The 24697-nt window shown below is 24.9% G+C and overlaps 2 protein-coding genes across 2 annotated transcripts; both read left to right on the top strand.

Annotated features, from left to right (window-relative positions):
- Nucleotides 1-3467: 3467 nt before the first annotated feature.
- On the top strand, nt 3468-7728 carry LOC113555698 (cytochrome c1, heme protein, mitochondrial-like). The gene is made up of 7 exons (XM_026960211.1): nt 3468-3702; nt 5254-5402; nt 5462-5594; nt 5655-5819; nt 7011-7139; nt 7280-7399; nt 7467-7728. The coding sequence occupies exons 1-7, from the start codon at nt 3643-3645 to the stop codon at nt 7575-7577; spliced, it is 867 nt and encodes a 288-aa protein (XP_026816012.1). The 5' UTR covers nt 3468-3642; the 3' UTR covers nt 7578-7728.
- A 7901-nt stretch (nt 7729-15629) lies between these two features.
- Nucleotides 15630-20570, top strand: LOC113555699 (cytochrome c1, heme protein, mitochondrial-like). The gene is made up of 7 exons (XM_026960212.1): nt 15630-15785; nt 17363-17511; nt 17571-17703; nt 17764-17928; nt 19795-19923; nt 20062-20181; nt 20251-20570. Exons 1-7 carry the CDS (start codon nt 15738-15740, stop codon nt 20365-20367), a joined length of 861 nt encoding a protein of 286 aa, XP_026816013.1. The 5' UTR covers nt 15630-15737; the 3' UTR covers nt 20368-20570.
- The last annotated feature ends 4127 nt before the right edge of the window (nt 20571-24697 follow it).

Genomic DNA, 24697 nt, shown 5'->3' with positions numbered 1-24697 from the left:
CTCTGGTGTTATCATCATTCCGAAAAGAAATTTGTTTAAAGCATTTGTAATTCACAAAGTAGCGTGCCAGTTTAGAGGAAAATAATATAAATTGAATTAGATTTAGTAAACGAATATTAACATTTTGAGTAATTTTAACTCTATACTGATCATAATATTAACGTGGTATAGTTCTCTCAAAGTTTATAAAGTCCGCTGACCGCACTGATAAACCTAGTTTAACTATCTGTAGTTTAAGCTACGATTGAACAACATGACACATTTTAAACTTAGTATAATTTTTAAACCAAGTTTATTTAATCTGGAGTTTCAACTGTTTAAAATACTCAAAATTAAGGGCCCTTAAACCTTAATACCTATAATACGTGCCTAACCCGGTATTTATATTATATTATATGTTATATTGATTTAATTAATTTTTGTTTTTACTCTGTTTAATATTATCAGATACTTATATAGCACATTTTAATAAATATAGTTGCGAGTTCGTATTACCATATTAAAACAGCTGTTGTTAGTGGTAATTTTTTTTTTAAATGTGTCAAAAGGACTATTTCATATAATACCTAAGTATAGTCCAATTAAAATATTTAAAAAAAAACCCATCTATTCGAACTTTTCAACTATTTAGCATACTTAGCTAGGTATAATAAATTCAAAAGTTTCCGGAATTCAGAAAATATTTATATTAGAATGTTCAGTACTTCAATAGGTATATAGATGACTAAATTTATGAAAAAAAGTATTATTAAGTACCTATATCAGGGGTCACCAACTAATTTCAATGAAGGTCCGTTTTGAAACTTACCATATATTGGCCGCGGTCCCTAATAGTTTTAATAATTAACACACGTTAACAAATAAATTTTTTTTTAAATTAGTATTAATATTGATTTATTTATACATTTGTTCAATAAAGATTAATTAATTTTTTTGTCGTAGTATAAATTTTATACGTATGACACACTTATAATTTGTATTTATTTATATTATAAAAATCGTATAATCTACTTTGCGGATAAGAGTCCGTAAAAAAGTGTTCGCGGTCCTCCAGTTATTGATGACCCCTAACTTATATCATCATAATGAATTTATATTATTATAATAATTATAGCAATACAATATTATAACATTATATACGCATAAAAACTATCTGACTATATAGTAGTATTATTATTATTTTTTATGATTTAAAATAATTGCATGTGAATATGTGATAAGCTGGTATATATTTTTGCATCAATAACGATAAAGTTACAACAGGAGCGTCATTTCAAGTTTTTTTTCGGGTGTGCGAGGTATCAAGCAGGCCATTTTGAAATTTTACCAGGCCATATAAAAATAGATATACTACATACATGTACATTATCCTGTTTCTAATTATTTTCATACATCATGAACCGAACCAATACATCAACATAACTCATAGTAGTAAAAATCAATTTAAAAACTAAAATACAATAAAAATGTATAGCACAATATTTGTTTATAACTAGGCTTAGGGACTTGTAGCATTTGCATACTTTTTTTTAATTATTGTTAAATATAGCAGAGTGCGAAATAAATTCATTTCTCGATGTAATGATATCAGATCTAAATTTTAAATGTGCATATTTTTGCGTATTTGATAGATTTTGATGGAAAGTGCTTATTTTAAAATTATTATGCTTATTTTGACAAATTTTTCTAATTTAAAATTAAAAACTATAGATAATTAACTATATTTTATACATATTTTACCCAAATCCATAACATTTTTGGAAAAGAAAGGAATAAAATTATCTGATTCATTAAAAACGGTCGAAGATACGAAAAATAAAATTGTTGACTTGAAATGTAGAAAAGGCAGTCGTACAGAAGTTAAATGACGTTTTAGAAAAAAATTCTGGTTTCTAAACTTTATGAAAAATTTCAAAAAATTTAAGCGGCGAAGATGAAGATATGGAAGGTTCTGGTTTATTTTATGTATATGCTGCAATGTCATCTGTAGATGTCGAAAGAAGTTTTTCCGTGTATAAAAATTAACTACCAACTATCAAGTAATCGTCGTAGATTAACGTTTGAAAACATCAGGAAATATCTTATTGTGCAGTGTAATTTTCAAAGTATTATTAGAAAGGTAATATTTTAATATATATTAAAAATTCTAATAAAATAAATATTTAATTTTACCACATATTTGTTATACCTAATTTTTTGAGGTCATATCTTAGTACGGTTATTTTTAGGTGCATATTTTAGAACATATTTGGGTATTTTTTAGAGCTACGAGTCCATAAGCCAATTTATAACCAATGTAATTTAAGTCATAAATAAAAATCATGCATTATTTCATCAGAGTGCAGGTCAATTGAAACTATTTTAAAAGTAAGGGGTGCAACCGCACACCCTGATTCCCCTAAATAATGCCCCTGAGTTATAAGTGAATACAATATTATATTAATATAATGTTATTTATAATGTTTACATGATTATTATACCTTATAAATTAGCTAACGGAGAAAAGTTTCTTTTAATAGAAATATTATTTATTATAATAATACTTACCTATATGCTATAACATAATATATAATAATATAATTATTCTTTTGACTCCTATAAAAAACAATAAAAAATTATTCACGAAAAATGGTGAATGTATAATATATTATTATGTATTATATTATTGTCTATTTACTTTTGAAAATGCACTGATATTTTTTTAAATCGATAATACTAAATATTATACTAATATGCTATATTGTATTTCTACTAATTTTAATTATTGTTTTATAAAAATGTTATAGAAATTATTATAGTTGGAAATTAAAATCATTGATTAATTGATATGATAAAATTAAAAATTTGGCAAATTATAAAAAAATACAACTAAATAATTCTTTTTTTAAGTATGAAAATGAATAAATTTAAAAAATTGTGCCGATTGTGCGATACAGGTATAATTATTTTGAGGAAGAAAATACTCAAGTATCATAACACGCTACAACGCAATAGCTGATTTCCCTAACTCCAATCCGCTAAAGTTGACAAAATTAAAAAAAAATCAAATTTTTAAAACCATAATAGATTAATAGGTAACATTATCCTCGATCATCGGTAAAAGAAAAATCAATATCTGCCTCTGCAGTACTGTATTATATAGAAACACTGCGTTGCAGTCGCGAATGTTTTTCGACCGATCGAGTTAGGGCTTTGAGTATATACTACACATTATAGTGATACTGCGTTGTATTCCACAATTTGTATTAAAGGTCACGAACGTAGTAGGCCGATAGTTTGAGCGATTGTCTGAGGTTGTGTCGACAGTGAATAGATTGATGGGTGGTGGTGGTGGTGGCGGCCCATTTGTGATATTATCACCGGCGTTCATTATCAGCATGTCGAACGGCGATCATCGTTTCAGCGTTGGTCACACTGCAACTGTGCCCTTGCTATCGGATACAGCTGTAGGTCGTACGTCTTGGCTGGTGAAATATTCCACCTTATCCGTTTTCTTGAGGCCGTCCCGGAGCCAATTTTTCTTCATTTCTAACCATCTTCGCCGACAACGACCCGGCGGGCGTTACATTAAGAAGCCCTTCCAGGACGTTTCCCGTTGATCTACTACCGTCCTGATTGCCGAGTCTTGTCGCAGCCGCATCGATGACGAGCACTTTCTCATTTTTTAAGGCCGCCTCTAGGTGGTCGAAAAACCACAAATTTGTAAGTAGCTCGTGTTTTCCCGTTTATACAATTATTTATCACCCAACCATTAACGCTACACGTCGTCCACCTTTGGTTGTGGATTAGGTATTCCAAGTTTCTGTGGCTGTCACGGCATGCCTAACGTCCGACAACACCCGTTTACTGTAAATCTGGAGTCTATCACATTGTATGTTTTGATGGTCAATTACAGCGTTTTAAGGTCAATAGTTCTAAATGTGATTGGTAATTGAAATGTTCCGTTTAAATTTTACAATTCTACTTCATAATGTTTATATTAATATACTTGACATAGTATAAAATATGTACAATCAAAAAATGTATTATTAAATATCTCTTATAGCACTCACAACATGTTCTTATTTCAATACTATTTATTCGTAATACATATGGCTTATAAAAAAAAAAATTGTTATCAACATGCCTATATATTATATATATATATATATATATATATGCATTTCTTGAGTACTTATTAATTAGTTAATATTTAAAATAGTCACAAGGCTGAAATATATTTCTGTTTCTATGACATTTGATGTTTCATTATTTCCAATCAACTTTCATATTATTTACCACATAACTCCACTTGGAAACCTTTCAAAAGAAAATTTTCTTTAGAGACATTTTCAGAAATATTTTCATGATATTTTGGTTGGTCATCAAATTACTGAATACATACATAGATTTTTGGTTTTTAAATGAAACAGTCAAAAAAACATTATTTAAGTATTCAATTTTATATTTTAATTATATTCAAAACTTATTTTACAGCATAATGTAGATAGAATATGATCCTAAATATTTATACCATTATACGTCTTGATATTTTAAATTTATAAAGTACATCATAGAATATATTAAAACTTGGTTTTAAAAATGGAACGTAAGTTTAGTTAGTTAGATATAAACTATTATTAATAAATATAATTATTCAATATTAAAAACTAATTTCCACATTCCTTAAAATATTTATTTAGACGTTTGGTAAATATAAAATAAGTTTTGTTTTATTGAGTTACCTAACTATAATAATGAACAGTGATAGTGTGAGTTGTCCTAATTCAAATAAATTTGAAAATAATTTTTTTCTTAACTTAAACATGTATGTGCCTTTTATAACTACTACAACTACCTACTGATTTTGCTATTATACTATTACATTAAATATATTTCTTCTTTTATTGGGGAATTCAAACAAACTAATATATTACATTATACATAGGATATATACAATTATGTGTATTATGTAGGTCACTTGATCACTTTTTTTGTAAATACGTATTAGTTTATTTTTACTAATCTACTACATATATTCATTTAAAAAAAGTAGAGCATTGTATACAAATATTTGTTTTAAAATTGTATATTTAATTATGAATAGTATTGAAGAGTTAATTGCTGTTCTTTAAATATTTTTTTATAAAACTGTTTTAATCATACTAGTTTTCGTTATCATAGTTTAAAAAATCATTTATTCTATAAAATTTAAATTTACCATATTATATTTCATAAAGTAAATTACCTTAGACAAAATTTGTTTATTTTTAGTTTTTGACCAGTTTTGGTGTGTTAGCTGGTGGTGGTAGTTCCCTAATTTATGCACTTGAACAGTCAATTCATGCTTCTAATGATGCAGCTCATGTGGCTAAACAAAAATGGAATCATAACGGATGGTTTGATACTTTAGACCATGCAAGGTAAACGTCACGTTATTCATAATATTTCTAGTCAATAAATTAATGAATCTATTTTGTAGTGTCCGCCGAGGCTGGGAAGTTTACAAAAATGTTTGTGCAGCATGTCATAGCATTGAATACTTGGCATATCGTGAGTTAGTCGGAGTATGTTTGACCGAAGATGAAGCCAAAGCTGAAGCTGCGGAACAACTGGTAATATATAAACTTTGATAAATATTGAGTTTTTTGATAATTAGGTCTATTAAAATTTAGATTGATGACGGACCTGATGAAACCGGTGCCATGTTCAAAAGACCTGGAAAATTGTCGGATTTGTTACCAAAACCTTATCCAAATGAAGAAGCTGCTCGTTATGCTAATGGTGGTGCATACCCACCAGATTTGACTTACATTACACAAGCTAGAATAGATGGAGAGGTATTTTTTTAGATTCAAAGTGAAGCGATGAATGTATTAGTTTTAATGTGTTTTTTTTTAGTTAAAATACTTCAACCTTTTGTTTCTATAAGAAAATGTTATCTCATTAATTCTTTTGATAAATTTAGAAGAAACTTAAAATAATCAAATAGTACAAAACCAGTTTTTGATAAAATTTATTTTATTTTTCTTACTGTAATTTGAAAAATTAACTTCAAAAACATGACATTGTCATACACAGGATTTGGATTTGAAGGACAATATAATGAATAAAAATGCATTTAATATGTGAAAAAAAGCAAATACTAATTACTAAAAAATTAGATAGTTTTCACTAGTTGGTTTAAGTAGTTGTTGTACTAAAAAAAAAAAAAAAAATAGATTACCATGTATTTAAATAAACTGTCTTCAGTACAACATCGATAGTTTAGGCTCAAAGTATTTTTGTACAGAGAAAATGATCTTTCTATGTCTACCAAAGTTTGGGGCGTAATTCTTACTTAAATAATTATCTAAATTAAGATAACTATTTATTAAATTGTCATTGTTCATTTATTTTTTAATTTTAAACATAACATTGACATTGCACCGTCTTCGCTAGCTCGTATCTATTTGTTAATACGTATATTATGTATTAAACAGATCAATTGAAAATTAAACATAAAAAAAAGAATTTATTAGTAAAAATGACAAAAAATATATATATCATCTTAGATATTGAATAAAACACAATTTTAAATAAAAATTATTTTTCTATCATTATTAATTATTATTAAAAAAAAAAACTTTTGCTTTCAAATCTGAATTCTAATCATAACTCAGCAAATTGACTTCCGTAGTTTTCTAAGTTTTTTTTTTTTGTTTTCATATAGATTATTTTATAAAATTTGTTAAAAGTAATGATGGATACATAATCATCTTTTCAAATTTACATTTTTTTATTAATTTAATTGAATAAATACCTACAAGTAGTTTTTAAGATTAAAATGTACTTCTTTCTTAATATTACTTTTTGTAAGTTGACACTTCAATACATCATTGGTTTTTTTAGAACAGTTATTTATTTTGATCTAATTGTGAAATTATAGTACTTATTATTTTAATGATAACTTAATGAAAAAAAATCAGGATCTTTTAATTTCTAAACTACTGTTTACTTGAACATTTTAATTGAAATATTTTAATTTTTAGAATTACATCTTTGCTTTGTTAACTGGTTACATGGATCCACCCGCAGGAGTTACATTAGCAGAAAATCAACACTATAATCCATACTTCCCTGGAGGTGCTATTGGAATGGCTCAAGCTTTGTATGATGAGGTAAAGACTTTTTGGATTATTTATTTCATATGTTTATTTACAATAGTTATAAATTATCACTTACAAATATGCTAATATATAGGTAATTACCTATATATTTATAAAAATGATAAATATAAATTCAAATATATTTTTTTTAGATTATCGAATATAGTGATGGAACTCCAGCTACACAGAGTCAGTGTGCGAAAGATGTTATCACATTCTTAAAATGGTGTGCAGAACCAGAACATGATACTAGAAAATTATTTGCCATGAAAGTATGTTAAAGTACTTATATTGATTTATGATTGATAAAAATGTATGATAATAATTATTATTTTTTAGGCATTTACTATCTTAGGAGTGCTCAACTTGGTAGTTTGGTACCTGCATAGACATTATTGGTCAGTGTTGAAGAATCGAAAGATTTTACGAAGCCCATTGTTCAAAAAGTAAACGGTCCTAAGATAGTAGTAAAACTTATGATATTCATTTTTGTTTAAACATCCTATGTTGATTTTATTGTTCAAGTTCTGTCTAAAAATATTCAATTTTTATAAGTTAACTTCTACAATAAAATTTGTGAAATTGTTTATCAAAAAACTAATTTTCTAGAGCATACAAATCCTATTCACTGGCCATACTATACAGAAGCATTAATTTTTATTACTACTAGTAATTAGTATTCCTATCACTCCATTATTTATTCTGATAATGAGTTTGTACATGATTTATTATTATATAGCCTTCTGGTATACAACTGTTACAATTAAAGTTTGAAAAATAATCCAATATTAGTTATAATTTTAAAAGGTTTTAATATCAAGTTTTTTTTAAAACTATTAAAATTATTTAATATATTATTATAAAATGCATTTGCTGTTTGCCTACTAGATTGTCATTGAATACAATATTTAACAACTAACAACATATATCATAGGTATTATATAAGTCTTGTACAGTATCATTTAGACTATTTCCATCCATGCTATTGAAATACGACAGCAGTTAATAATATTATTATCAACCCTGTTTATATATAATTGTTATTAAATTGTTTTGTTTATTGAAATCATTTTTATCTAAATAATATTTACCTTTGTACTGCTTTCAATCCTGCATATGAATTATTAAATAAGTTTTGAAAAAAAGTTTTGTTTTATGGGATAAAAGTTAAAACTGATCATTTTTTAGGATATCATGTGATGTAATGTATTGAATGTCCAATTTTAGAGAATAGTTGTTTTATGGTTTAAAATTGGATATTCTTAAATAACTATATGGTATAATATATTTATGCTTTATGTAAAAACAAATTTAATGAAAATAGTTGTTTTATTATTTTATCTTGAACTTAATTTCTATAAATGGGGGGGTTTTGTAAATGAATAGTATTGAGCTTAGATTCAAAATAATTAGTAAAAATAAAAAATAATATTATTTTTTTCTGGAAAATTTAAGATTTTCGTGTTCAACAAATAGTTATAAGTGTCAATAAAATAAACTTTATAGCAATTTCAATTATAAAACAATTTTTCATATAAAAATAAACTTGAATTATGATAGTATTTAAAGATAGCTAATATTACATCTTGTTTAAACATATATTTTAAGTTTATTACAAACACTTCATATTTTTTTTTAAGTTGATTTTTTATGAATTATAATCATCACATTTATGATTAAATGAACAAATCAAAATAAGTTTTTAATAAAATATTTATTGCAATCATATTTAATTTTTAAATAACAGAAGTTCATTGTTATGTTATATATCTTATGCCAAATCTTGATTAATTTTTATTTGTTTTTTTTTTTTAATATACCAAACTTCTTTGCATTGTGGGGTAATAAACCAGTCTTAGATTAACATTTCAAACTTTCTTAGAATTTTTAATAAATCTACATATTATAAATAAAAATAAAATATATACATGAAAATTAAAATATTTTTTAAAACTCAGTAGTGGAATTAGTTTTAAAAACAATAATAATTGAATCAACTATAAAATGACACAAAGAAATTGAATATTTTTCCATGTTAAAATTAATTTATAATATCCATCTACAATTCAATACTATAAATTAGTATTATTAAATTGTAATATTTTATATATTGGTAGTAATATTTATTTCATGCTAATTGTAGAAAACAAATTTTAATTTTATAATTGACAGTAGAAAAATTCACTAAATTATATTATACTCGAGTAATTTATCATAGATGCATATTAATGTTTCAATAAATTTAAAATATTCATATTTTGTCCGTTCTATAGAATATAATTGAATTGCTATTCAGAGAAAAACCGCATGTCTAATTATTTACAAAAACACTATAACATTATCAAATTTAAAACTAATAAATACAAGATTTTTGTGCTAGTAAAACACATGCACTAATATTAAAGTACTCTTAAAAAAATAATTAAAAATGTTAATTTACAGAAAAATTACTTTAATGGATATATTTTATGATTTTTTTTCCCCAAAAGTGTAGTTATCAACATTTATATTGTATTATTACATACAACAATAAAAAAAAATTAATATATGAATATTATTTTGAATGTGTATCTGGCCAATTTGAAACTTTAAGCAAGCGAATTTATTGATAAAATTCTATCATACTGTATTTTGAAAAAAAGAATAAAAAGCCTATAGGTATAATTCTTAAGAGGACGTAGTACCCACATGTGTTGTCTCCATCTTACACACGTGAGACATAGCAAATTTTTGTTCACCAGTTTCAATATTGTGCTGTTAGTTTTGATATTAGAGTGAACTGACCTATTATAATATTTAAAGATAAGATGATTATCCAGGGCCCCATGTAGCTTATTATTGATATTGTTATTTTTAAGTAAGTCATGAACATTTTAAAATGTACATTCAAAAACTAATGTATACTTCAAGTTAACTAATCCTTGAAAGCAAAATGAAAAATTTGTAAACAACTATAGCAAAATATACTAAACTACCTCGTTTTCCAATATTATATTCAATTTAAACACAGAGTAGCTGCAAACTAAAATACTTCTAGCTAAATTCAATTTTACATATAAATAAAGTCCAATAATTCACTAATAAATTGTTTAATTTATTAAATAAAGTTTAAAAATAAAATGTTTGTGACTCATCATATCAACATATAAATGTACTAGGGATTATATTTTTATTAAAATGTATAGTAATTTGATGCGAAATCACTCATACCTAGAGTATTATAATATTTCTTAAAGAAATTGTAGAAACATAAGAATATCTTGTACTATATTATTATGTAATACAATTTGTTATTCAATATTTTTCAGACTTATTAAGATTTTTATCTTTTTGAAATATTTTACATCTTAAAAATGTGCTCTTTTTGTGTTTAGCGATTCATATATATCAAATCAACTTTTTAAAAATCCAATAAAACTATCTATGAAATAATTTTGTTAAATTAGTTTCTCTCCTTTATTTTTATAAAATAAATAGACACACTATATGGGAAATAACAAATTTTTTCACATTATATTTGTATTAGTTAATTTAGAGGTCTGAGATCCACACAGCACAGTAATAAACCAAATTTACATTCAGCAAATAAATTTTGTTTAGATGTCAGTACAATATTAATTTTCTTTCAGACCATGTACAACACGGGTAAAACACTTATAAAATTATGTTTTTTTTTTATTGATTTTTGAGAGCTTGAGATAATTTGTATAAATTAATATTATGTCATGATTTAAAAAGGAACATTATTCTCTATAATTTTTGTAATGTGTTATTTTATTTTACTTAAAGATTTCTCTCTTAAAAAAAAAAAAAATGATTTTGCATAAATGCGTTTTGTTAGTGCTGAGCTGGGCCAAAGAGAGTACACAGTGTGCTAACATCCTATTACAGTGAATTGACCTATTATCAAATATTCAAATGTTATGGTAAGCTAGGGATTAGTGTTTGTATGTTAGTTTTTTTTTCAATTATTTAATATTTAAGCAAGTTTTAACCATTTTTAATTATAATCTTTGATGGTATACCCTCTCGATGACTGACTATTATAGCTATATATTATATCCACTTGAAATATACTATCTATATCTACTTATTAGTATTAGATAATGACTAAATGTCTAAATATTATCTAATTTGTATTGCTATCTCACTTAGTGGAATCATAATAGTATATTATTTTATTTATAAATTTAATATGTAGATTACATGCTCTGTATTAAAATATAGATAAAAAAGAATTTAGATTCAACAAGATCTATAAAAAAACTTGATAGATACACAATATTTCTAAGGCTACAAAATATTTAAATGTATTTAAATTACTAAGTCTACTAAAAAAATTAAGTTAATTGCATATTGTTATGAAATGTACATAATTCATCAAAGGTGGGTCAGCTTATCAAAATAATTAGATGGAGTTAAGTTAAGTTATGTGGATAAAAAATTATTTAGATAGAATTTAATAGTTAACGAATAATAAATTTAACTTGCTAGACTTAAAGTCAATATAGAAAAAATTAGTAACTTAATTCAGTTTAAAAATTTAATTTGCTTTTTTAATAAGTAAATGAAATCATATGAAAATTATTTTGTATCTAGATTTATGATCTAGTATTAGATTATTTTTTATTTAAAACTGTTGATAAATATGTATACAGTAGTTATAAATTATAATTGACACTTGACAGCCCACTGCAGTTGCAGTTACACTACTTAATTTATGCAATTATTTTTCTATGAAGTTAAACATTTGTATTGATACAACATTTATAACATTCTGCAGAAGTCTCAACATTTATTTATTTATTTTAGTAAATTGTTAGTGAAAAAATATCTGACTTATGAGTTGTAGGATAAATTTTAAAATTTAACTATAAGTCATAAATCATAATCAATATTAAATCAATACTTTTATTAGTTTGATCTTTAACAAAAAAAAAACTGAATATAATATTATACAATGTGTTATGCCACCAGCTAGTGTCAAGTAGGCACTAGGAACTCGTATAAAAATAAACTTCGAGTTATGCAGTTATCCTTTTAAGGGTAGGGAAGACTTAACTTTTTTTTTTGTTATGGGAAATTAAACGTTTGAATTAATCTGGATATACTACACTATTTGGTTCTTTGCAAAATCTGTTATAATTATGTATGTTATTTGATAAAACTATAAAATAACTTTAAAAAAATACCAAATTTTTTATAGGTACTCATAGTTATGAATTTACACTGCAAAATGTGTGGCATGTTCAGATTTAAAAGATTATAGAAAAAAAATTAAGCAGAAAAAAAAGAGTGGGCAAGTGGGTATTGCTCTGCTGTACAATAGAGACGGAGAGTAGGTCACTATAATGGATGTGTTAAATTTGAATGCAATGACAGGTATTATTGTATACGAAAAACGATTCTGAACGGAGATGATCTCAGTCTAGGATAATTAGTAAAATATATTATATTATTACCTATATTTATTTTGTAATTGTTATATATCGTTATTTTACTCGATCTAGTTAAAATATAAATTTCATACGCTCATAAAATTTGTCTAAGAAAAACATTTTAGAAATATCGTGTGCAAATAGCTTAAAAAAATTCAAAATATTTTGAAAATTTAATCGTAAATATATAATGCTAATATAAACATTTGGTGAAAATTTCAAGTATTTAATAAGATTCGTTTTTGAGTTCCAGCAAAATTAAAAAATCGATTTTGTCAAAAACTGGCTATGCGTAAAAATTCTCGTTTTCCCATTACTTTTTTAGGGTTTTTCCTGACGCTTTTGAAAACTACTAGAAACTTTTTACTTTTGACCCACCTAAAGTACCAACTAGATTCATTTTTCTTTTTAAAATGCGGCTGAAGTTAAAAATCAAAGCACTATTACTACTCCAAAACATCACAAACACAAAAATAAAAAAACACATCATTGTAAAATCAATATATTTATCACTCAGTTCAGAATCTAAAATAAAAGTTCAGAACTCCTTTAAAGGCTTTTCTATATATATAGGTATCTAAATAAAATATAAATTCATTCTATGACATTGGCTGATCACTTCGCCTCAATATATACATTGTATCTGTATGATTATTAAAACACTGTGTAGCTAAAATAATATACGATACTTACCCATTTTTTTTTATATACTTATTTAAGTAATTAAGTTATTAAAGTTAATTTAATTTTTGTCAAAAACATAAAACATTGCAATCATTTTCAGTCATTTTTACTTAGTTATAAATACTTTATTGTCACTTATAGAAAAAAAAAAACTGAAAACAATTGAAAATTATAATATTATGTATAAAGGAATAAGAAATTCTTACATAAACATTAAAACATTAAACACTGTGAAAATTTCAAGTATCTGAAGTACCTAATCTAAAGTTGTTAATTTTCAAGTTAAACTAGAAAAAAATTAAAATTGATTTTGTCGAAAACTGATTTTTTGTAAAAATTCAAGTTTTTTCTTAATTTTTGATTGTTTTTTTCAAACTATTTTAAAAAATACTTGTAATTTTGATTTCTTGAAAGAATCAACTAGGTCCAATTTGCTATCTCAAACCGTCCTCAAAATTGAAAATCGAAAAGTTTTGTCGACTAGGTACTTATTAAGTGTAGGACGTAAGTACAGTATATATTTACTACACACAGACAAAAAAATATACATAATATAACTTTTTATTTTGTTCAGAATCTAAAATGCATGATAGCTCAATAGCATATCAGCTATAATAATTGGATAATTTGTTTCAGTGAATTTATTTGTGTAAAAATAATCTCACATCTTCTCATACAGGTAGGTAGGTAATTAAAATTGCGAACTTTTAACTAGGACGAATTTATTTAATTACCTAGTAATTGCGATTCGTGAACATGATGGTAGGTATAGGTAAGTAGGTTACTATATAGACCATTCATGCGTTTGGGATTTCTCATTCACCGACGTGAATGTGTCGACACACATATTGAGCTCATCGTAATTATTGGAAAAAAATAGTGCTCCGTTTGAATGAGTAAAAGACAATGTTACGTAGTTATCATAGGTGCTTAGTTTGAGTACCTATACTTGAGCACCAGTACGCCAGTACGGTAGTGCCTACTTACATCGTACTGCAGTTTTTGAACGGTAACCACCAGTTTGTGATTACTAGATAATTAGTAACTAATTACAACTTTAGTCTATAACTTGTATCAATGTCATGTACTTTATTTTACCAATTTTCACCAATAGTTTCGCCGTCATTTTTATCATAAATACATTTCCAATTATGTGATTAACATTAAATTCGAGATTTTAATCGTTAATTGACATGTTTGTGAATTTAATTATGTATATAATATATATACTTTAAATATGTATACCAGTGGCGCAATAAAGGGGGCTTTGGGGGGACTTAGCCCTCAAAAAATTACTCAAAGCCCCCTCAAAAATTATATTATGTGTATTAATCTTAATAAAAATTGTTTACCTTGTAATTAGACATTTTTTCCTTACACCAATAAGAAAATTTTTTTTATTAACTAATTAGCAAATTAAACAGCATTAGGCATTATACGATGGTAAAGTATTTCTAAATTTTTCCAAAATGTTTTAAGTAGCTATTACTCTTCCAGTAAGTACAGCAACCTGTGAGAGATCATTTTCTGCTATGCGACGTATTAAAACATGGCTACGTACTTGTATGAATCAAGATAGATTTAGTAATTTAAGTATTTTGAATATAGAAAATGACAATAGTATCAATAATGAAGACATTTTAAATATTTTTGAAAAAACTGAAAGACATATACAATTACATTAAAATATATACCTACCTAATTATTTATATGTTATGTTCAATTGTGTTATTTATTTAACTACAAATTATTATTATTATTTTTTAATGAAATAAATCGGTTTATTTATAAAATTATAAATTTGTATTACTATAATATTAATACTTATGTTATGTATGTGTTCTATGTATGATACTTAACTACTTAAGTCAGAATTGAAGAAATACAGGTATCTTTAAAAATATGTACTAATGTACATTGTACTAACATATTATAATTTAAAAAAAAATGTCTTGGGCTTGAGCCCCCCTAAATATTTTTACTATTTGCACCACTGATGTATACCTAGACACATATAGTACTAACTACCTACAAACTACTTAGGTACTTAAATTTACGTAGGTAACGACTAACGATTATTGTACATTGCACAATATTACGTTATCGGGCCCATCGGTTAATCTTAATACCGTCATATTATAATATGAATCAGTATTGGCGACAGAATAAATGTATTTTGGCATGCATATAAATTATAAAATAATAATATAAAAAAAAATGTTATCTGCTTCCCATAGTCCCACGGTAAACGAAACGTATATAGGGCATAAGCTATTACAAGTTACAACAACAGATAGGTACCTACATGGGTTAACCACACTGTCGGTGGGTGTGCAACGATCGCATCATGTTGTGATAGCTGGGCCCCGCGTTATCACACGAAAACGCTTTATCAGTCTTTCGTACGATTTTTGTAGTGGACTAGTCAATAGTCACTAGTAAATTCCAATTTATTCTGTTCGCCGACAACAGCGACGCCGTCATCGAGATGAAATTCTTTCAGGCCGCCACCAGGTGGTCAAAAAACCACAAGTTTGTAAGTATACCGGGTTTGACGGTCTACTAGAACGTTGCACCGTAACATCTCCAGTTCCTTCGGTATTCATCGAATCCCCGTTGTCACTTGCTGTCATTGTTAATATCGTACCGATCGGTTTTTTAGACTTAAATCGTTTGGAATTCCAAAGTCTGATTAGCTAACTACTGCATATTGTAATAGATACTTTGCCGTAATCTGTTGAGACATTGCGTACACTAATTGCACGGCTCATCAATTGGGCGAACACTAAAACTGTGGTCTATTGACTTTGATATCTGGGTTTATTAGGATTAATTTAAGATCATTATCCAAATCATATTATGCAGGTTGCTTAATTCATGTTGTATGTAATGCATGTGTATGTTCTCGTTGTGTTAATGTTACCTATGTCTTAAATCAGTCTACAACAGATTTTCATTTGAAATTTAAATAAGTAACATAATATATATATATATATATATTTTAATCATTAAATAGTTAATGATTATTCTCAAAAAAACTTTTATCTTAAATCTGTAAATAAAAAATATTTTCAAACATTACAATTTATAGTATATATGTAAGACTATTTATCAAAAGTAAATAAAAGTATCTGTACAATTAGGATGTATGTCATTAACTTACAAAACATACAGTTTTTTTATTTTTAGTTTTTGACTAGTTTTAGTGTGAGCTATTTATTAAGTCACAGGACATATTACGTAATTTAAAGAAATTAAATGAAAGTTTGATTAGCTAGATATTAACTTTTATTATTAAATGTTATAATTATTTTATATTTAAAATAAATTTCTAAATAACTAAAAGGAACTATCTGGTAAATACTAGTTACTTTTTATTAAGGTATCTAATAATATTTATGAACAGTGATAGTGTGAATTAATCTTGTTTAAGTAAATTCAAAACAATTTTTTTTTAAATTTTATCATGTATATACTAAACATAACTGCTGTATTATACTAATAAATGATTTTTCTAAAATATGTTTTGTTAATGATATCGTCTGTTAATAGGCCAATTGATGTAATCCTCACTTTTCAGAATTCTATATTATGATTGAAATGGATAATAATATAGAGTAGTCTTTCTATTTCTTTATTATTGAATGAATAAAATCTTCATTTACCAACACGGTAAATTCTCTAAATAATACATATACATATATATATAAATATAAATATTTATTATACAATATAATATATATGTATAATATGTACCTATTACATTATATAAACATAATTGCATATAGATCACTTGATTGGTAATATTCTTATGTACAATATTTACATGCTAATATATTTTTACTTACCTAATAACTACTTAATACCGATAATTTTTTGGAGTGCATTGTAATATAAATATATATATATTTGTTTTAAAATTGTATATTTAATTATGAATAGTATTTATTGAAGAGTTAATTGCTGTTCTTTAAATATTTTTTTATAAAACTGTTTTAATCATACTAGTTTTCGTTAACATAGTTTAAAAAATCATTTATTCTATAAAATTTAAATTTACCATATTATATTTCATAAAGTAAATTACCTTAGACAAAATTTGTTTATTTTTAGTTTTTGACCAGTTTTGGTGTGTTAGCTGGTGGTGGTAGTTCCCTAATTTATGCACTTGAACAGTCAATTCATGCTTCTAATGATGCAGCTCATGTGGCTAAACAAAAATGGAATCATAACGGATGGTTTGATACTTTAGACCATGCAAGGTAAACGTCACGTTATTCATAATATTTCTAGTCAATAAATTAATGAATCTATTTTGTAGTGTCCGCCGAGGCTGGGAAGTTTACAAAAATGTTTGTGCAGCATGTCATAGCATTGAATACTTGGCATATCGTGAGTTAGTCGGAGTATGTTTGACCGAAGATGAAGCCAAAGCTGAAGCTGCAGAACAACTGGTAATATATAAACTTTGATAAATATTGAGTTTTTTGATAATTAGGTCTATTAAAATTTAGATTGATGACGGACCTGATGAAACCGGTGCCATGTTCAAAAGACCTGGAAAATTGTCGGATTTGTTACCAAAACCTTATCCAAATGAAGAAGCTGCTCGTTATGCTAATGGTGGTGCATACCCACCAGATTTGACTTACATTACACAAGCTAGAATAGATGGAGAGGTTATTATCTTTAAGTATAATTATCATCTATGATTAATCAAAAATTAATGATAGACTAGTGAATAGTGGTTGTGGTTATGAACGAGTATTAGAATACATTGAAACAAGTACTAAAAATATATTAAAGCCTGGGTTTTTACTAAATGTAAATTTAAGATGTCATACCAGTATGTATTGTCTCTGTCTTACAATCGTAATACAGCAAATTTGCGTTCAGTGGAATCAATTAATTAGTTTTAATATTAGAGTCAAGCCTATGACTAATAATAGATACTTATTATCAAACTTAAAGGCAATAACATTATCTAAGGCATCTCATTGGCTTTTTTTGATATTTTAATTTTAAAGTGGGTTACCTGCATTTTAAAGTATTAATATAACTCACTTAAAAATTAAAATATTAATAAAAGCCTATGAGATGCCCTAGATAATATTATTACCTTTAAGTTTAAAAATAGGTAAATTGACTTTAATACTAAAATGAAGAGCACAAAATGGATTCTATTGAATGCAAATTTATTGTTTTATGGTTGTATAACAGAGACAACACATACGGGTATAGAATATATTTATATCTGTGTATTTATTACTCATATATTGTATATTAATCAAGATATATTTTAAAATATAAATCATCTTACATCATATAAAGTGCCAATAATTAATAATCAGTAATTAATAAATAATATTATATTATATTTAAAACTTTTTACCTACCTATCTTTTATTGTAAGTGTTTTATTTTATTCAAATTTATGAGTATTCAAACATAGGATATTAAGATACATGGATATTTTTATTACATGGGCTTTTACCCCGTCTTGACTTAGAACACAGGTACCAGTGTAGTTCATTTCATACGTTTAATAGCAACTTATACTAATGAATCTTTAATTGACACTTAATATGGATATTTATAGTACAGTGTATATTAGTTACTTTGATTTATGAAGATTGAAAATTTATCTAACACACACACTACACAGTGCACAGAAAAGGGAATGTTTTGATGTCTTAATGAATGTTTAACACAGCTAAATAATGTATTCATTATTGTATAGTCTACATTTTTATAAATTTCTTTACATAGAATGTTTCCTTGATTAATAATACCAATTCCATGTGTTTTATTAGTTATTTTGATTAATCTTCTCTATTAATTAATTTTGTTAAGCTTCTATCAATGACCAATTATAATGTTTGCTTTTGGCATAATATCGTTGATTTTTTTAAATATGAAAAATAAATAGATTGTTTGCATTTATAAAGAACTAACATAAAAACATTGTAATTTGTATGTATTATTACTGGCCTAGTTTACATCATAATAACTTATAACCTATTGAGTTTTATGTTACACAATATGTAATAAATAATCATTGTAATTATAATATTATTAATATTAGGGTAAGTAAAAATAAATCACAATTTGATCTCTTGATGCTTATGTTTATATAATATTATCTTACCTGGTAAAGGTTGAGTAATATGTTGTATGCATGTTTTTATAAGCTAGACCACTGTCAAATCTGAATTTTTTATGATTTTACATATTTTGTAAATTTCAATCAATTTCTTAGCATTCACTGAAAAATAGATTCATCTTTTAGATACTCAATACTTATGTTCACAATGATTAAATACAATTTTAATTTGATTATGTTACTTAAATGTATGACATTATCTAGAAATTTTCAATCAATAACATTACGTAACTTTGACTTTTTTAAGTGTGAATGATATTTTAATACTTATTTTAAAAATAACCACTCATACTTTCCATAACTAGAAAAAAATAATAAAAAATAACTATATTTATATAAAAATATTTACTTATAAATTTTAATTTTTAATCTTAATTTTCAGAATTATATCTTTGCTTTGTTGACTGGTTACATGGACCCACCAGCAGGAGTTACATTGGCAGAGAATCAACATTATAATCCTTACTTCCCTGGTGGTGCTATTGGAATGGCTCAAGCATTATATGATGAGGTAATAATTTTAAATACATTTGTTAAATAGTTTTGTATTATTTTGATTGTATAAACTAAAATAGATCCATGGTTACACTTAAAAATATTAAAAAATGTTTTCAAATGAAAATAATAGGGAAATATTTGTTTTTTTTAGATTATTGAATATGAAGATGGAACTCCAGCTACCCAGAGTCAGTGTGCAAAAGATGTTATCACATTTTTAAAATGGTGTGCTGAACCAGAACATGATACAAGAAAATTATTTGCCATGAAAGTATGTTGATGAAAGTACCCATATTAATTTAATATTATAATTAATGTGTTTATAATATTTTTTGTTTAGGCATTCACGGTATTAGGAGTTCTTAATTTAGTGGTCTGGTACCTACATAGACATTACTGGTCAGTATTGAAGAGCCGCAAAATACTGCAAAACCCTAAATCATTGTTCAAAAAGTAAATCGTTTTTAGTTCATGGTAAAAATTGAAACAATAAAAATGATAAAAATTGTAAAAATTATTTTCAATTCTTGAATGTATCTTAGCAGTTAAAATTATTTCTCATCTCTGAAATTCATGTTAATAGACCAAATGGAATTTTATTTAGATTGTAATTCATTTGAGTAATTAAAACAAACAGTTTTGTTATCTTTTGAGGCTAAATGGACTATAGTATTTTTTTTATATTTTTTTTCACATTTAGTATGATGAATAAAATATAACACCGCTGCATATAAGTATTTATTTTGAATTCAAAAATTGTGGTAAAAATATATTGATTAATTATTGTCATACAGACATAGAAGATGTTTGTTTATTTAATTTTATGTGTAGTAACATAAAAATGAAAAAAGATACATTGTTATTGAACTAGTATATGCTTTTTTAGTACTATACAGCTATAATGCAAATCAGACAAGATGATACTCAAATACTACACATAAATTAAATGTATATATAACCCAAAACATTAAGTTAATTTATGGTTGTTCTTATATCTTTGTTGTACACATGTCTTTAGTATTTTAATTAATAGTTATAAAGGAAAAAATGAACCTATTATTTTTCCCCTTTATAATATTTGATTAAAATAATTGTGGTTACAAATTCAAATCGGTTATTTATTTTTAATAAAAATTTAGGATTAAGAACTGATTTGTAATATTTTTTTCTCACTTCTAACATGATTATTGCACACATAATTTATATACATATGATAAATATTAATTTTCTACATTTAATACTTCTTTATCTCTAATAAGCTTTTTATAAGCTTTTATAAATAAGGGAATAATTATTTTTTACTATTTCAGTATATAATAAAAAAAGTTTAATATTTAATAATGTAAGATCATCTTTATTATTGTCAATTAAATATCTACAGATACTTTTAAAATTTAAAAAATTCTTATTCACGAATAATTTTGAAAAATACATCTTAGTGTTTCTTAAAGGTGGGCCAAAGAAATTAGAATTTTTTTATTTATGCTCATAAAAATAATTACTTTTATAGACATACAAATACAAAATCTAAACTTGTTATTACATTTTTTTAATTTGAATAGATTATTTGATGTGTGATATTGGTTATTTTTGGATGAAAAATTACCTGTTATTAAGAAGTATAAAATATTTTAAAATAAATTATATCACCTATCAAATGTGATATAAATTGGAGTTTTTAATGTAATATAGAACAAATTACAATAGATTTGCTAAAATGGTTTTACAAAAGAAAATTCCAATGTAATACAATAATTTAGTATTTTTTTAATCTGTAAAAAGTCACTATTAGCTTCATATTTTCCAATTAGCTCTTTGAGGTTAGTGAATAAAGAATAAAAATTGTAGTTAAATTCTATGTTACACAACTGTTAAAGTTATTTTCTATACTTCATATTAGAAAAGACTTAATTAAAGTAATTGATGTTGAAAATATTGTAAATTAGTTTTCAAAAACACCAAGAAATTAAAATTGTTAAGTATTAAATAAATTAATAATTGTTTGAAAATATAATATTTACTGTTGTTTTTTAAAAATTTCTTTAGTACTACTTAGTTTAAAATTTCTTATACTTATGAAGTAGTTATTTTTTATAATCTTTAGCTATAAATGGCTTGGATATTTAAACTTGATATTTTATTAATTTTTTAGTATGTATTTTCAGTATTTATAAAATTTTGAATATCATTCTCCAGTGTTTTTGTTATATTAAGTTAATATTATCGAATTTATGAAAATTAGTTTGCAGTTAAAAATGTATAAAAATTTCATTTTTAATTGTTAAGGCTTGAAAATTTAGTACAATGTTCCTCATAAGACGTGTAATGTCACCTCGGCAATAAATTCAGATATTTTAACAATAACTTAAAACTACTAAAAATACAATAATATTTAAAATTGGGATATATTATAAACAAAAAATAAGGACTTAAATTATTTTGTTAAAGGCAATTCAAAAAATATTTGTAGTGATTTAGGACTATTTGCCATAATATGAATTTAGTATTATTTAAATTTACAATACATAAAGGTATTTTCAACATATTATGGTTAATTTTTTTTTATTTGGTACCATACAATCTTATTCACACCGTTAACAGTATCTAGTTTCTACCTACATGATATTATATGATATAAATTTATAATACAGTAGAACCTCGATTATCCGAACTAATTGGGACCGCACTTAGTTCGGATATGCGAAAATTCGGATATTGGAAATTAAAAAAAAAATTTTTTAAACAGTTAAATATTTTATAATATGTACATACATATTAATTATGATTGATATTTTATTAGAATTACATACATTACATTATTTGAAATACATTACATACATATAAGAACGTATAATGATTGTTATATTTTTTTGACAAAATTATCGATTTTTATTCGACGATGAGCTGCAACGGGCTTTTCTGCAGTCAAGTCACGGATACGAGTTTTAATGTTTGGATAACAGAACGTTCGGATACTCTAATTGCAGTTCGGATAATAGAGGGTTCGTATAACGGAGGTTCGGATAATCGAGGTTCTACTGTATTAAAATTGTTATATCTTATTGTACATTGCTTAGAAATTATAATATCCACGTGTATATTTATGTTTCAATGTATTACAACTTTTGCATTTGTATTAATATATATTTATATATTTTGTTTTTAGTTTTTACGTATAAAAAATATATTGTTCAATGAGAGTAAATTAATTTAGTTATGACGAGTTCTGTGAAAATTAATTACCTTTTTGGTTCACAATAATGTGATAGACTACTAATTTTGTTTAAAACAATTGTATTAATAGTTGTCTAATAGATTAGTGTTTCCCAATGCGTGTGCTGTGAAATTTGAAAGGTGTGTTGCGACAAAACTTTACTACGTTTATGTTTTTCGGTCTTAAACCACTTATATTTGAAAACTAGATAATATTTCTCCAAAGTGTACCGTGAATTATAATAACGAATTTAATGTTAATGTTTAATAATAATTATACCATTATATAGATTCATTAAAATACTATGTTTAGTGATTGGTATAACTATTTTTGATTGTTTTACAAAATGTATAATGGCTAGAGATAGGATGTTGATTACTTGCATTTTTTCTTTTGATCCTATAAAATGCTATATTAATTAAAAATTTTTTTCGCGTTCCCTTGATTCAAAATATACAAGTTTTATTTTATTTTTAAGCATTTTAGCTATAAATGCGTTTTTTGCTTTTTAATATCATTTTTTTTTTTATAATTTTAGTAGTTTTTGTATAATGTGAGGTATTTTTCACGAATTTTAAATTTTAAAGTAAAATTTGTTTTTATTCAGAAATTATTTAAATTTTTTAATAATTTCATAAAAAAAATTATTAATATTTTATAAAAAAAATTAGGTAATTATCTGTGTTGATTAGGAAATTGTACTATTGATAGTACTTGATTTTAGTTTTTTAGGTCATCAACATTCTATCTCTAATAATAATAATTATTCTCTTTACCACATACCTAGTAGGTACCTATTGTTTTATGGCTTGACACTTGCCATACACTTCGTGTTTTACTATCAGCAATCGGAAAAGTAAAAAATAATATTTATACTATTATAACATTTTGTTTTAATAAATGTTGAATTGTGCTTAATATATCTCAGTATCTTGTCTAATTATTAACATCAAAATGTTTTTATATGCCACCGTTTTATGTTTGATTTTTGAATACACTTGAGACGGCGCTTTAGATAGACAATTTATGGACATTCGTGGAAATTAAAAAACAAACTATACAAACAAATAATAACTAACCACATAATATTATTGTATTATAGTAAATTAATGTTGATTTTCTTAATACACGTAAAATATGTCATTAGCATTCTTTTTTGAGTAGATATATACCTAATAAAATAACAGTTCATCAAAAATCTTCAAAAGTACTTACACCATTCCTTTAGCCTCGAGTTTGTATTTTGAATACGTTATGATTTATCGTAGATATTGCCTTAAACACACAATAACACGCAAGTAATTATTTTATTTTCTTAGTATCGAGTATCAACTATCGTCGTATGTATTTATCGAAATTACATATAGGTAGTTTTGTTATACTTTCCCAAGATTACATTATAGTATGACAACATTGTATACAAATCGATTATAACAATATAATATTAACGATAATTTATATAATGCGAATTAAACAAAATATATTAAATATATAATATTTGATGTTTGTAAAGTAAACAAACGCAATGTGTATACACAATAATATCGTATAATATACGATGACATCAAATCAA

Source organism: Rhopalosiphum maidis, chromosome 3, assembly GCF_003676215.2.
Source record: "Rhopalosiphum maidis isolate BTI-1 chromosome 3, ASM367621v3, whole genome shotgun sequence".
NCBI classification, from domain to species: Eukaryota; Metazoa; Arthropoda; class Insecta; order Hemiptera; family Aphididae; genus Rhopalosiphum; species Rhopalosiphum maidis.
Note: the sequence above shows the minus strand (reverse complement) of the source record. Positions and strands in the feature narration are given on the sequence as shown.